The sequence below is a fragment of the Cicer arietinum genome, chromosome 3, assembly GCF_000331145.2.
Source record: "Cicer arietinum cultivar CDC Frontier isolate Library 1 chromosome 3, Cicar.CDCFrontier_v2.0, whole genome shotgun sequence".
NCBI classification, from domain to species: Eukaryota; Viridiplantae; Streptophyta; class Magnoliopsida; order Fabales; family Fabaceae; genus Cicer; species Cicer arietinum.
Window position 1 is genome coordinate 68,836,487 of NC_021162.2, and position 15,923 is coordinate 68,852,409.

The 15,923-nt window shown below is 32.4% G+C and overlaps 2 protein-coding genes across 2 annotated transcripts in view; both read left to right on the plus strand.

Moving 5' to 3' along the window:
- Positions 1 to 3,082, plus strand: part of LOC101501883 (uncharacterized) — an 8,172-nt gene extending 5,090 nt beyond the window's left edge. Inside the window, exons 14-18 of the mRNA XM_073366597.1 lie at positions 1 to 16; positions 692 to 949; positions 1,442 to 1,654; positions 1,818 to 2,089; positions 2,547 to 3,082. The exon at positions 1 to 16 is cut by the window's left edge and continues 8 nt beyond it. Of these exons, the coding sequence (XP_073222698.1) occupies positions 1 to 16; positions 692 to 949; positions 1,442 to 1,654; positions 1,818 to 2,089; positions 2,547 to 2,688 (901 nt within the window). The 3' untranslated portion in view covers positions 2,689 to 3,082. The remainder of the gene's footprint in view (positions 17 to 691; positions 950 to 1,441; positions 1,655 to 1,817; positions 2,090 to 2,546) is intronic.
- A 3,820-nt stretch (positions 3,083 to 6,902) lies between these two features.
- Positions 6,903 to 15,397, plus strand: LOC101502210 (histone acetyltransferase GCN5). The gene is made up of 13 exons (XM_004493678.4): positions 6,903 to 7,600; positions 7,852 to 7,916; positions 8,703 to 8,783; positions 9,701 to 9,772; positions 10,221 to 10,389; positions 11,237 to 11,280; positions 11,602 to 11,701; positions 12,345 to 12,413; positions 12,728 to 12,776; positions 13,493 to 13,611; positions 13,804 to 13,897; positions 14,862 to 15,003; positions 15,097 to 15,397. Exons 1-13 carry the CDS (start codon positions 7,043 to 7,045, stop codon positions 15,158 to 15,160), a joined length of 1,626 nt encoding a protein of 541 aa, XP_004493735.1. The 5' UTR covers positions 6,903 to 7,042; the 3' UTR covers positions 15,161 to 15,397.
- Positions 15,398 to 15,923: the final 526 nt, after the last annotated feature.

The window sequence follows — 15,923 nt, forward strand, 5'->3', positions numbered from 1 at the left end:
TTCCTTCCTGAAGCAGGTACTTAGTTTTTCATGTTCAAGATAATGGAAAGCATAAAAGTAATTGTAGTTCAATATAAAACAAAGCTCCTAACTTCTTTTTTTCATGTCGGTGATATCTGTTGTTTCTTTAAGAAATAGTCTATGAAAGACTTCTATGGAGGATTTTTTATTTACTTTATCTCAAAGCCATTGTAGAATAGAATCAGGATCAACGAATCTCATTGTTGCTTCACTTTTTGTCCATGAAATATGGCATAGTGACTTGTGACCGTGCCAGCCAGTATATTAATGTCTTGTTGTCCTCATTCTTCTCTATGTGCATACTATTGACTCGTGTATTTCCCTATTTTTAGGACCCATTTGTTACATATTATAAAAAATGATTTTGGTATTCAATAATTTAGAGATGAGTTTTTTAGAGATTTTTAAGAAAACTGAAATTGTTGTATTTGTTAACCATAATAAAAATAACTTTTTCTTAATTAAAAATAATCATCTATCGGCAATGATTTTTCAGAGAAGCTACTCAGATCAAACAAAATATTTTCTCTGTCAATTTTAATCCTTTGTCATCTCAAATGTTTTCATATCGGGATACTAATAGCGCAAGTATAAAATAAGATAAGGCTTTGCGAGAATTTATCTTGTATATCTCCATGAAACAACTTTAGTTTTTATTTTTCATATTTAGATACTCGAAGCCTTGAACAAGGGAGAGATTCCGTCAACAGGTTCTCTTGTGGAGATTTTCAACAAGGATATTCTTGAAAGATGTCGTAAGTTATACAGTGAAAGGATGGCAATCTTGACTCTACCGCTTTCAGAAGGATCTCTACGAGCGTCCCATGATAGGGCTAGAGGTGAGGCCATGCAAGCATTCGATCAGCAACATTTTGGCCGTCACCATGCTAAGAAATCAGTCATGCAACTGGATGAAGAAGTAGATAAGGTAATGTTTGAATATTATTGTAGTATAATAATGGAAGCTTGCAAAATAAAACTGGCTTATTGGGAATTTAATTAGCTGGTAAAATAAAGTATTTAGTTGGACTTGGTAGAATGAATGATTTTCTCTTATCAAATATGTCTGTATAGTTTTGGTTTTAAACTACTCTGGTTCTTCACGAAAATAAATGAATGATTTAATAAATAGCAAAATGTCATGTGTTTGTTAGTGTCTTGCATTGTGTGTCAGCAAGGGAGAAGCTTGACCTATGAAGAATTTATGAATCAGCAAAGCATCAATGTGTTTGTAACTAGATTTTGCTGATAATGTAAAAGTTATGTCTAGATTAAACCAAGATGCTTAATATCTTTTGATTGAAAGATATATGGTTCTTTGCATTGTGCTCTATTCTGGTCTTTGAATTTGCATATGATGATTTCAAGCTTATATTTACTATGGAAAAGAAATTATATTTACTTATGGATAATTATGCAGGTATATAAGAATGTCATTTTACAAAATGAATATAAATCTTCAAAGCTTTGCGAAGCACTGTACACCAAATGTGAGGACACAATGGATCAGCTTCAAGTTCTCCGGCTTCCTTCGATGGCAAAATTTAATGCAGGTATCGAGAAATGCAATCATACTTTTCATCATGATTGTGTTGGACCTTCAAAAGCAAACTACGAGGGACGCATGAAAAAGGTCTGGCATAGTAACCATGTTTTATGTTATTTTTTACCCTAGTCTAGTGGGATATAACTTTTTATTACTCCTTTATTGAATTATTATTCTAGTTAATAATATTCCTTGATTTGCCACTGTTTCATATGCTTAACATGCCTTAATGTAACAAATGAGTATGCAGATGTTGGGAAAGTCCAAGTCTCTATTTATAAAGGAGTACAACCACAGGCTTTTCAATTGGTTGGTGACATTTTCCCTGGTCACGGTAGTGATCGGCCGTTTTATTATAAAGTTCATTTTGATTGAAATTGGAGGGTGGTTACTTTTTATATTTCTGGAAACCTACACAAGGTTATTTTGGTCAGCAGAGTCACTTTACTATAACCCAGTTTGGCATTTTATAGTTGCATCTTGGGAAACTCTTGTTTATAGCCCAGTCCTCGATCTTGACAGGTAATTCAACCATTTTTATATTGTACTTTAAGTTGGGATTTTGTGGCCAATGTTGTTAATCGCTGATAGCAAAAAGTATTAGTTTGTTCAAATTTTGCTGCACAATAGTGTGCTATAATGCCGCTATTTAACAACATTTTGTATTAAATAACTATCATAGAACAATAGTGATTTGTTCTATTCCCCCTATGCTATATACCGCAATTTAACAACATTATTTTTGTCAACATGTGTATACTATTTGGTTTATAGAAACTAATGGTAAATAATCTTTTGTTGGTGGCTCTAAAGCAAGTACTTTAGTTTGCCTTATCCTTGGACCGACCCTAAACCAACCTGCATTACATTTTCAACAATCAATGACCACTATTTAATACTTATTCAATTATGAAAATAACAAGATTTTATGAACACTTGATATTGATTGATATATGATCCTTTTTGATTGAAATTGCAGATGGGCTATCCCACTTGGTGTAATACTATCTTTCTTCATTCTATATTGGCGGTGTTATGGGAAAAGAAAACATGGATCAAGGTGGCAATTACCATTATATAGCAGCAACAAAAATGGTCCAAATAGACCAAGATCAGACTAAAAACTTATGTTGAATTCAGTTGGAGCCATTGCCATGCTACTTCTAAAATTTGGTATGTTGTTCATCACTCCAATCAATGTTCCTTTGGGCGAGCTTTTCTTTTTTGTACATGGAGCTTGCCTGCATGCACCTAGTAATGTTGCACGCACACAAAAGTGTAGAAAGGTGATCATCAAAGGGTGAATGATCTCTCCAACAGCTTTGTAACTTGTTCTTTGCAGCCACAACATGTTGATTTTACAAATGAATTATTACTTGGTAGTTATTTATGTCACATTTTAGAGTAAATTGAAATTTAGATACATTAATGTGCCTGTGCCACTATCTTGTATTGACATGTAGACTGGAAAATATATATAACAAGAAAAGAAATAGATTTATTCCTTTGTTTCCATTTGCTACTATTGCTATAATCTATTTTGTTTTTTGGATGATCTAAAATCACACTATCTACTCTAATACCCCCTTGGGTCCTATATGTGAAGTCTAGTGGATCATAATTGTGCTTGATTAGTCAGTGAAAGTCTAAAAACTCTGTATTAAGCTAATGTGATAGCTTTTATTCTGTTTTGCTTCAGTTTCTGTTTGTTAGTTACAAATAGTTAGTTAGTTATGGTTATAACTAATTGGAGGGAAGGGATAGCTATATAAGGCATGACTTGTAGCTTGTTAAGAACAATGCTAATGATACTGAGAGATTTTCTAGATCAATTAGGGAGAGTTCAAGTGAGCATAAAACAAAGAATTCTGGGAGCTGGAAAACATTGTACTCTAATTGATTATTGATAAAGAAATATAAAACAACTGTTAGTGAGGATGTAGGAGATTGTTGCTCTGAACCTCGATAATTCTTGTGTATTTTTCATTTTTAATCTTTTAATTTCAATTCTGCATTTACATTCAAGTTTTTGGGTTAAATTCATAACAAATTGGTATCAAGAGCCTGATTCAAGAAGAAGGTTCTTTCTTTCCTCAACAATGGGTGGAACAAAAATCGATATTGAGAAGTTCACTGGTGATAACAATTTTGGGCTATGGAGAATCAAGATATAAGCCTTGTTGGTTCATCAAGGATTGCAAGATGCATTGTTGGAGGAATGTATGTCCATTAATGAACATGTTTCTTTATTCACAAAGATTGTTCTTGATTTAAAAACATTGATGTTGAAATAAGTGAAGGAGGTCACGCAATCATGTTACTATGTTCAGTTCAACCCTCATTTGAAAATCTTGTGGACACAATGATGTTTGGGAGAAAAACTCTTACTCTGTAGGCAGTTAAGGTGACTCTAAATGCAAGAGAAATGAAGAAGAAAATTATTGATATAAAAGGGGAAATTAGTGATGTTGAAGGGTTATTTGCTCGAGGAAAAACTGAAGGGAAAAATGGTAAAAACAAGAACGTGGAGGATTCAAAATTCAAGACAAAGAAGATTTGTTTTCATTGTCATACGAAAGGGCATTCTCGTAGAGATTGCCCTGAAAGGAAAAAAGCAATATCATGGAAATTACAAAGATGCGAATAATGTTGTTGTAGTTGCTGATGGATATGAAAATAGTGATGTGTTATCTTTAACTGAAGAACCATGTTGTGATGAATGGATTATGGATTATGAGTGCACTTTCCACATGACACCCAATCTAGAATGGTTTGATACTTACAACAAAACTGATGTTGGGAAAGTTCTGATGGGAAACATGGCCTGCAAGGTGGCTAGAGTTGGAATTAGGAAGATCAAATTTGGTGATGGCTCAACCAAAATTCTCTCTAATGTGAGGTATGTACCTGAACTCAAGAGAAATTTGATTTCTCTTGGTATGCTGGACTAGGTTGGTTTCACTATAAAGGCTGAAGGAGGAATACTCAAAGTTTACAAAGGCACTTCCCAAATTCTTAAAGGAATCAAAAGTAGTGGATTATATAAATTCCAAGGTGGTAAAACTATCACTAACTCTGCTCACTTAATTTTTGTCACAAATGAAATTTCTACAAAAATGTGGCATTGTAGGCTAGCTCATGTTAGTGAAAGGGGTCCGGAGGAATTATATAAGCAATGTTTGATTGTAAGTGGAAACTTTGAGAAGTTAGAATTACGTGAGTTTTGTCTTTATGGTAAATAGAAAAGGGGAAAATTCAATACTTGTACACACACTACAAAAACCATATTAGACTATGTTCATTCAGATATATGGGGACATGCTAGATTCCATTCACTTGGAGGGGCCATATTCTTTATAACCTTTATTGATTGGTTAAGAAGGTGTGGGTTTACTTACTGAATCACAAGAGTCAAACTTTCAAAAGTTCCAAGCAATGGAAGTCATTGGTGGAGAAACAAACAGGGAAGGAGATCAAGGTCCTAAGAATAGATAATAGTATGGAATATCTAAGTAACGAGTTTAGTGAGTTTTGCAAAGATATGGGGATAGCCAGACATAAAACAATGAGCTAACACCCCAACAAAATGGTCTAATTGAAAGGATGAATAAGACCATTTTGGAGAAAGTTAGGTGTATGTTGTTAATACTAAACTTGACAAAAGATTTTGGGGAGAGGTGGTACACACTACTTGTTATTTGATCAATAGGTCACTATCTGCAGCTATAAGTTTCAAAACACCTGAAGAAATATAGAATGGTAGAGCACCATGTTATTTGAATTTTGATAATTTTTGGTGTAAAAGGTTACAAGGTTTGGATCATTGGATCAAGAGTATAAAACAATTTGTCGTGTTCTAATATGCAACGGTCACCATATTGTTTGGCGATATTTTTTGGGTACAAAGGTGTTATGTGATGAATTAAAAATTTGATTAAAATTATCTTTGTCTATAATATATTTTTTTTCTTCATTTTAACTGTATTCTCGTTTTGAATAGGTTTGGAAACTTTTTAATTTTTAGACATGGTTGTGTTTTTGACGTAGGGAGGAAACACAATTTTTGAAATGTATTTTCTTCCTCCGTAATTATAAGCATCAATTTCTTTTCTCTAATTATAAGTCTTTACAGAAATTATTAGATATATTATTTTTCTTCTAAATTTACCTTTATTATTACTATTAATTTATTTTAAAATGTGAAAAGTTATCATTAATTTAAAAAAATGAAAATGAAAGTTAATATTAAATATATCTATTTATACATAATAGACAGTTTAGTAATAATTACATACAAAATATAGATATTAATTACACCACTTATTTTATTTAATATATATGAAAAATTATTTGAGTGCTTAGAAAAATAGAGAGAGGGTGTATATAATCAAATAAATTGAAGTTATATAAGTTTATTTCTCGGACGTAATTATTGTTATTAATATACTTATTCATATGAGAATTTACATATTTTTTTTATATAAAATGAGAATGAGAGTTTACATTCTGAAAACATGTGAAGTAAAAAAAAAACGTGAATTTATTTGGTTAAGCAAAAAGAAGAAGAACAAGACGAAATCATGAGTTAGAAAATAAGAAATGTTGTGTCGGAAAAGAGCTCGTCCGCCGTAGAACAACGTTGTTGGACCATTTTAATAAGCTATCAATTTTTAATGGTATATTTAACAGAAATATGTTTGATTCAATACAGAGTACATGATAAATTTTTTATAGTTTAGTATTTGATTTAAGAAAATGATAATATTTTTTATTGATTTTATGTTATGTTCCCTTCTCGCTAAATTCTCTAAAATGAGCTATTATAACTCACTCATTTCATACAAAAATGAACTAAATTCAAAAACTTAAAAATATTATTTCCAATCAAACACATTCTAGGAAAAATAGATGAATTTTAAAAAATTTGAAAGTATAAAAAGGGTAAAATAGTAAAAAAAAAATAGGGGAAATGGTTTTTTAGCAATAGGGAAATAGTAAAAAGCTTTACAGCCCATTTATTTTATGAAATTTTTTAAAAACGTGTATTTATTTAATAAAACAATGTGTGTTTATTTATATGTTTTATTTGATGAAAAAATATGTATTTATTTTATTTTAATGACACATTTTTAAATTAAATATTGTATAAAAATAACAAAAAATATTAATTAATAAAAATATAATTTTGAAAATAATAAAAATACTATTTTGGCATTTTGTTATTTCTTAAAAAATGTTAATTTTATTATTTCTTAAATGTTTACACATTGAATAGCAAAAAGTTTGGTTTATGTAACACCGTCCAAGAAGAAAGTAAGAATCATCTGATTTCTGAACTAAAGTAGAATTACTAAAAACAAAACGCGACGTTGAAGGTTGAAGAAAGAAAATAAGACGAATATAGCACGCGCCACTTGATTAAGGAAAAACAATTGAAGAGAAAGTGAAAGTGAAAGTAGAGAATAAAACCCTAAGATGGAGTCGCACGGTGGAGGACCACTTCGTTCCCGTAGTTCACAGTCCCCTTCTCCTTCCCACTCCGCTTCCGCCTCCGCCACCTCATCCATCCACAAACGCAAACTCGCATCTGAAGATCACGCGCCTCCGTTTCCCCCTTCTTCCTTATCCGCCGACACACGCGACGGCGCCCTAACTAGCAATGATGATCTCGAAAGCATCTCCGCCCGCGGCGCCGACTCTGATTCCGACGACGATTCAGAGGACGCAGTCGTCGATGACGATGAGGATGAATACGACAATGACAATGGCTCCTCCATGCGCAATTTCACTGCTTCCAGGCTCAACAATGCTCCATCCGCTCCTCGCAATTCCAAGCTCAAAGCTGAAAATTCCACCGTTAAGATCGAGAATTCCGACGTCGCTAAAGACGCCGGACCTCCAGTCTCCGGCTCTACCGCCAATGCAGGCTCCGTCCCCGGGATTGTGGTTAAGGAAGACGCTACAAAGATATTCACTGATAATTTGCAGACAAGTGGTGCTTACAGTGCCAGAGAAGAGAGTCTCAAAAAAGAGGTAAATTATTTCACTTAATTTCATGATGAAAGTTTATAGTTATTTGTAAATTTTGTTTGAGAATTGTTGTATTGTAAAAGCTCAAAAGTGATTCAGTCATTATCACTTCTTAATGTCAAAATTTTGAATTCAACTTTTTTTTTTCTTTCTTTTTTTTTCTCGGGTTTAATTTGCATAAATAAATACATAAATCATATCTAACTAGTTTGAGGTGATAGGTGTCATGGTTGTAACGATATTGTCTCTTTCAGGAAGAAACTGGGAAGCTCAAATTTGCATGCCTTTCGAATGATGGTGTTGATGAGCATATGGTTTGGTATAACATTTATGCTTCCTTGCTACACTACTAATCCTCTTATAACATTTATGCATATAATGTATCTTATTACTACTTCACTGTTAGTATACGGGGATGGATCCAACAATTAACTTCTTAGGAGGCCAAATATAAAAGTTTGAGCAAACTTATATTTCTAGCAATTTAAAGATTTAGTTTTTTAAAAAAATTTGAAGACGTTGTTGAAATTACATTTATCCTCTTTTTTATAGGAGAGATCAAATTAGTTACTGAATGGAAATTAATATCATTATTTTTGTCCATTGAAAGATCAATTTAGTGGAATTTGAAGAACCACTGTGATGGTCTTCATTGACTTTGATGGGCTGTTTGATGCCAATAAGTAGCAGATCAATGTGGTGCAAGCTATATAATTTTAGGATTGAAATGATGTTTTTATTCTAAAAATTAAGATAGTAAAATAAAAGTAAGTGGCTTAGAACATAAATGTATCATACAGCTTTCAAAGTTGAGCATAATAGTACTTCTAATTTATGCTAGTCTCTTCCATACACCAAATAACCTGTAACATACATACCTATTAACCTAATGACTACATTTATTTTTGAAGTTTAAATAATATAGGTGCAACATGAACTTGTATTAGACCAAGCCACCTGCTTACCCCCGTTTCATCCATTTCTGCGTACAATTTACTGCTGTTTTCTTTTGTAAGTTAAAACTCTACAATTTTTTTAGTGGGCAAAATCATCATTAATGACATTGTGTTCTATTCTTGCCACTTTTATTTGTTTCGTTCCACAGGTTGATAGGATTGAAGAATATATTTGCTAGACAACTTCCCAATATGCCGAAGGAGTACATTGTCCGACTTGTTATGGATAGGTGATGGCAACCATCTTTTTAAGTACCCATCATACTATTGTACTCGTGTGGTGCTTAAATTAGTCTGCGTGTATGTTTGGGATTTGGTGAAAAATTATTTTTCTATTCAACGCAAAAATAACTCCCAGTTGCAATGCCCAACAGAACCCCAAAAAAAAGCAAGTCTTATACTATTTGTTCATCAAACATATATTGACCAACACGTTGTAGTTTGGAATGTGAAATTTTCTTCATCAGTAACAACTAGAAAACTTATTTGACTATAATTCCCTCCTCCTTTTCTAGTTGTATAAAAATATAAGTGAGCAGATACAGTTCTAGTTCATTACGAAGTGGGGATGCATAAACTTTTTTCCCTTTGCTTTTATGGTTTCCCAAAGATTTTGCAGCCATACGAAATAATAAGAAACTAGGAATAGAATTGAAAGACATGAAACTATCTGATGCAGAATAGATTAGGATTTTTAGAAGTGCTTTATGTAATTCATACTTGTGGCATGATTAACAATATTGTGTCTTATGCTGCTTCGAAGAGTATCTGAAACTTTATATGGAGAAGCACCGTAGATTTACCAAAGTACCATACAAAAATGAGTACTCTTCCTATTTTTAGCAACATAGTACTCTGCCAAGAGGACCACCGTTGGTTCTCTGTCTTACGTCACTATCATCTCCATTTTCTATTAAAGATTGAAGTTTGATTTGTAAGGGGTTTCTGTTGTTTGATGATTGAGATATTTCTTATACAAATTGTAGTTTGCATGCATGGTCAGTTCATAGTTGTGAAATAGTCAATTTATCGAATAAGAACTGCATCCTAGGAATTTTGTTTTTCTAAACAAGTTTTTCCTTGTTATTCTTGAATTTTTCCTTATCTTTCTCTGTAATTTTGAAACCTTTTTATGTTAAATTTGTAGGAGCCATAAGTCTGTAATGGTTATAAGGCGTAATAACGTTGTTGGAGGCATTACATATCGTCCATATGCAAGGTAATAATTCATTTCCATGTTTTTTTACTCTGCAAGTTCTAGCAGTCCCTGCTTTATAATGTCTCGTAAATATCTATTTTGTGTCGTTATTTTGTTATTGTTCTCGTATCAACAACTGAGAACAAATGTTTACAGTAGTTATTATATCAGGTGGGTTTATTATAAAGGTGAACTACTGTTTGTTTTAATTGTTTTTATACTGTCTTATTCATACTTTTGTTCCACATGATAAAAATGCTTCTCGAGGTCCATATACGTGAACAATCTGGGATTCAGTTTGATTAGTATTTTATAGAAATGCTGAAGCTGTAAATATGTGTTGTACTACTTCCTTGTTTTCCCCCATTATTTTTATATGATTTTTCCTCCCCACCCCCAGCTCGAAAATCTTTACTTGCGGATTACTGTGGTTTAATTTATTAATACTGTTGTGCACTATGGTTGATAGCCAGAAGTTCGGTGAGATAGCCTTTTGTGCAATTACGGCTGATGAGCAAGTAAAAGGTTATGGTACCAGATTGATGAATCACTTAAAGCAGTATGCCCGTGATATAGATGGGCTGACACATTTTCTCACATATGCTGACAACAATGCTGTTGGCTATTTTATCAAACAGGTTCGGTTATCCATATTTATGATCATTATCATTATGGTATAATTGACGTCAGTAATTAGATAGATATTTTTCTTTCTGACTAAATAATAGTATAATACACATTACATGCATTATGAACAATTTACCTAAATATTAATCTTTTTGCCACATGGGTTGCACCAATTCACATGGCAGGATAAAAAACTAAAAGTGTCAAGCATATTTCTAACATGTGTAGGTAATGCGTATTGCGCCAACCACTCACTGGCGCATCACATCCTGCTTGGATTGTGCCAATAGGGATGGTGCATCAATGTGTATTGCTATTATGGTGAAAAAGGGTGATGTGGTTGAAGGAGCAATATTTTGGGGAATTGTTTGAAAATGTACTACAATAGTAATAGTATGGAGTTTAAAAATAGTTTGGGTTAAAAACCATTTTTTGTTCTGACAAAGGGAATTTTCTTCGTGGTTCTTGTTGGCTGTGTTAAATACAATTCAGATACATCTGAATTTTATTAGCTGCCATTAAAAATAGAAAGTATATTATGAGTTACTTTTGCCCTAAGTCTAGAAATTAATTGTTGAGTTATCTATATTATGAACCTTTTTTTTTTTGTTTCTAGGAAGAGACTATCAATTTTAGCTTATATGCCAAGAACTTTCATGAAGACCTGTCTATATCCTGGTTAAGTTTGTCAGCAGTCAAATAGAATCCATACCTTGTTCTTTCTATTTCATTTCATCTGTTGGTCCTCTGTTTTTAAAACATTTGGGAGGGTTTGTGTGCAAAAATGCCCTTAAGTTGAACTATCCACATACTGTTTACATATTACAAATTTGCAATGTTGTTTGATTGTATTTTCAGGGATTTACTAAAGAGATTCACTTGGAGAAAGATAGATGGCAAGGGTATGCATATACTCAATTTTTATTGTCTGAAAACTATGAGAAGCATTTTCCACTAGGCCATTCATTTCAGGATTTTAATATTGGTGCTGCATTTATTACATGATTGTAAAAATTTTGAACTTAGATTTTGTGATATTTATATTTAGTTATGAGGGTGTTGGGCTGTAAAGTATATTTTGCTGGGATTTCTAGTATTTTTATTTAGATTATGTTTATGATTTTTCATCCCATAGAATAAGAATTTCATGATGCACTATTTATTGATGTGGTTGTTTTCTTGTATACTATATGAGAATTCATTATATTTACTTGTCATTTCAGTTACATAAAAGATTATGATGGGGGAATTCTCATGGAATGTAAGATTGATCCAAAGCTTCCTTACACTGATTTGTCAACTATGATTCGTCGTCAAAGACAGGTAAGATAGTTTCTATTTCTTAATTTAGTTTTACTTTGTGTAATATTATTCTTAGATATAAGTTAAACTACTTTCTCGATAGAATGTTGAATATAGTTCTTTCAGTTAAAGTTAATATTTAACCTATTTTCACTTAAATTGGGTTTTTCTTCTTCTTTTCTTTCTAGTAAAACAGGCCTCATTTTTTCTCATTTGGTATGAGTTTTTCTATCGATCAGTAGGCACATACACTACCGAAGGGTGTTTAGGGGGTTGTCAAAAACTTTGTAGATGTTAATTGTGGTTATCAAACTTGAGTTAAGTCAGAATTGTATGACTTCACGACTCTAGGTATCAAATTCTAGTTACCTTGCTTACAAAATCATTTGTTTAAATTTGAGTAGACTTGCACAAACTCGTGTGGACTTGCATAGAATCGTGTGTTTGTGGATGCTTGAATGAGTCTACGGCATGATGATTATTTCCCCCTAAACATTGCTAATAGACTGGTTCAGTGTTTTTGTATTGTATCTTCAGTTATTTTTATATTTTTGAATGCATTACCTTTTTTTCTATATGATGTGTAGCTTCTGCTAGTCATATTTTTTATTTGACAGTTTTTAATAAATCATGACATGTTTGTCATTATTGGTTATAATTGTAGGCAATAGATGAAAAGATTAGAGAACTGTCAAACTGTCACATTGTTTATGCTGGAATTGATTTTCAGAAGGTATGTGGCACTTACAATTCTGCTTGTTTCTGTCCTTTCCTGTATGGCATTATATTGTTTTTCCCACGTCAAGTGATTTTTGTAAAATTAGGATTGTATTATCAGCTTAATGCCAATTGCATTCAACATATTTGCACAATTGCACCGAACTTACAATATCCATGCATGCTAACTTCCTTAATAATGACTAAGGATAGGGAAGACAATCATCTCTTGTTTAGGTTGAAGCTTCATTTTTCTTCTTTTTCATATATTACTCTGATTAAGTTTGTAAAATATTAACTTTTCCCCCTTTTGATTAACACAATATGCAGAAAGAAGCTGGTATTCCTAAGAAAATTGTTGATGACATCCCTGGTTTGAGTAAGTACATAATTCCCAATTTTTGTTTAACAACTTATCAACATCTTTTGTTTGGGGCCCGTGGGAAAAGTTATGGATTACCTGTCTTCACAATATTGCATGCTTTGTGTTAATCTTTTTCGCCTCTTTTTATAGGTTAATTAACTTTTATTTGTATGATATGTTCACCTCTCTCAACCAAGGCCTTATGAATGGTCCCAAACCTCTTTGCTTCTTAATGCTGAGTGCATCTTAGTGATCAACTTTTTCGTCTTATATATTCATCTATTTCTATTGGTATTGTTATTTATTATGTAAGAAACTAGTGTCATTTGGAAATTCTTGAGCTAAGGGAAAGTGGGAGGCGGTGTTGTTTATGATGTACGAAACTAATGCCATTTTTGGAAGTTTAAGTAAAGTAGGAAAACTCTCTTACCTTGTGTGGGAGCTAAAATTAGAGGGATGTTATTTTCCCTTTATTCAATTTGAAAACATTTATCTCCCTGACTGAATTTGAAGGAGTATGTATGCGAGAACACATCATTCTCCTTCAGTCCTTTCCTTCCTCAAAATTCTTCCAATCAAAAATAGCATAATATATTTGTTCATAAACTGGGATGTTGGGGAAAAAAAATTTGACCCATAACGTCCTTATGAATGAAATAATTTTCTTTTTCTTATTTTGTTTGGTAATTTCCTGATCAATTTTTTAATTAATGGCTGAATGCCTATAACAGGAGAGGCTGGATGGACTCCTGATCAGTGGGGTCATTCGCGGTTCAGAACTTTAGGTGGTTCTACCGACACTGCTACAAATCTAAAACATTTGACTGCATTTATGCGATCACTTCTTAAGGCAAGTTACTTAGATGTTGCACCTTGACTCAAGTTTTTATTCATTGATCTTTCTGTAAAGTAATTGAAAACGGTGCCAAAAAGCATGGATACATAGATTCGTATTCATGGATAATCACACCATAAAATATGTCTGAGAGCAGAATAGTTACACTGGAGAAATCAATTATTACAATATTTTTCTTTCAAACAGTCGATGCATGATCATGCTGATGCTTGGCCATTCAAGGAACCTGTTGATGCACGGGATGTTCCTGATTATTATGACATCATCAAAGATCCAATGGGTAAGAAGGATCCTTATATATTTTATATTAAATTAACCTGTGTCTAGAAGCACGCTTGCAGCTTTTGCTATCTGTTATTGATATCTCGTTTTTTCATGTAATTTTGTCCCTTGGCATTTATTTATTTTTGTTTTATTCTTGTGCTGAGTTGTATATTATGCACTTGCTCTTTATACAATATGGTTTGCAATCTTGGAAGCACCATAGGTTAGTAGAGTCGTTTTTTCACCATCAATTGTATATGGATGGTAAACATCAGATTACAATCAATCTTTAACGCGTATATACTGAATAAGTAAAGATAGAAAAGTTCATAAACCTGGTGGCTCTGGTTGTAGCACTGCAAATATTTCCTGAGGTAATCATTTCAATGACAAACCCATTGAACCATCTTTTGGGGGAAGTGGAATATGCTTGGTATCACGAGCACAATATGCATTATGCCCAGAGATTTTGTGCCCATTACTCGAGCAATTTTTCCTTCAAGGGTAACTGAATGATCACATTGTCAAGTCTATTGGAATTTGATGTGGATTAAATTGTCCATGTGATATACTATGAGTGCATAACTGTAATTGATGATCAGAATCAAAGTAAAATAGTCTTGACCGTTGATGTCTCTCTCTTCTTTCTTTTAGTAGAAATATTCGAGTATACAAGTGTAATTATGTAAAATAGTCTTGACTATTGATGTCTTCCTTTGCTTTCTCCTGATACACCCCCCGAAAGTTTAATACATAATGAAATCGAATCAATGGATTTGGATTCTCTCATGTGGGAATCTCATACAAAGGTTATATGAGAGATCTCAACATTAAGATTCATTTGAGTCCCAAAGTCTTTAAAATATTCAAGTGGATATCAATGGCGAGATCTCCCACATGACTCTCATTGTATGAAATGATTACACTAGACCATCAATTATATAACAGTCAGTCTAACATATTCCTAATTTTGACCACAGATCTGAAGACAATGAGTAAGAGGGTGGAGTCAGAACAATATTACGTCACATTTGAGATGTTTGTTGAGGATGTCAGAAGAATGTTTGCGAATGCACGCACCTATAATTCTCCAGAAACCATTTATTACAAATGTGCTACAAGGCATTATGCTTCAACCTTCTGTTTAATTTTCTACCTTCATTTATCCTTCATATCACCCTATATTGTTACTTACGTCCTTATATTGTTTTGCAGGCTAGAAGCCCACTTTCAAAGCAAAGTGACATCGGTCCTCCAGTTAGGCTCCAAAATTCAGTAGGGACACTTCTACAGCCCTGCGTATTGTTGTATTATTTTATTTAGATAATTATGTCCCATACAAAGCAACTAGCCATGTAAATAGTAGCATCTATTTAAACGAATTTTTTTATTTTAATTCTGTTTTATGTAGCTGCATAGCAGATTTTTTGCGCAAACTATATCTTCTCTTATAAATGATCCATATATATGATTAAATCTATCAAAGGGATAATACACAGTGGCCAATTCAGTATTCTCTCATTCTCTTTGATAAAGTTTGTTTTTCTTTAAAAGGTATTAACCATTTCTGGTCCTTCTCTGTTACTTATGAATAGTCTATATTATGTAATTAATGATGTTACCATAACTGAGTTTTGAACTACTAGTAATAACAGTGAATTGTTTTCATAATTACCTCATTGTGAATTCAGGTATGCCACTTCTCTTCCATTTATCTAGCTTAGTGTACTTAATTAAATTATGAACTAGAATATAATCCGTGCGTCGCGTGGGATATTATATATATATTTTATCATAGTAGTATTGTAAACAAGATTTTAAAATTTCAAAAATAATATAATTTATTTATGTTGTTTGTAGAGTATTTTTTCAAGTGAGTTTATTTGAGTAATTGTTATATATGAGTTGACAAACATACATTTGAGAATATGTAAAATGTTTTGCAGAACATAATTACAACTAATTCATATATTTATTTAGTATTAAAAATTCATATGAAGATCATCCTACAAACAAAATTCATAAATTATATTTAGTTTTAA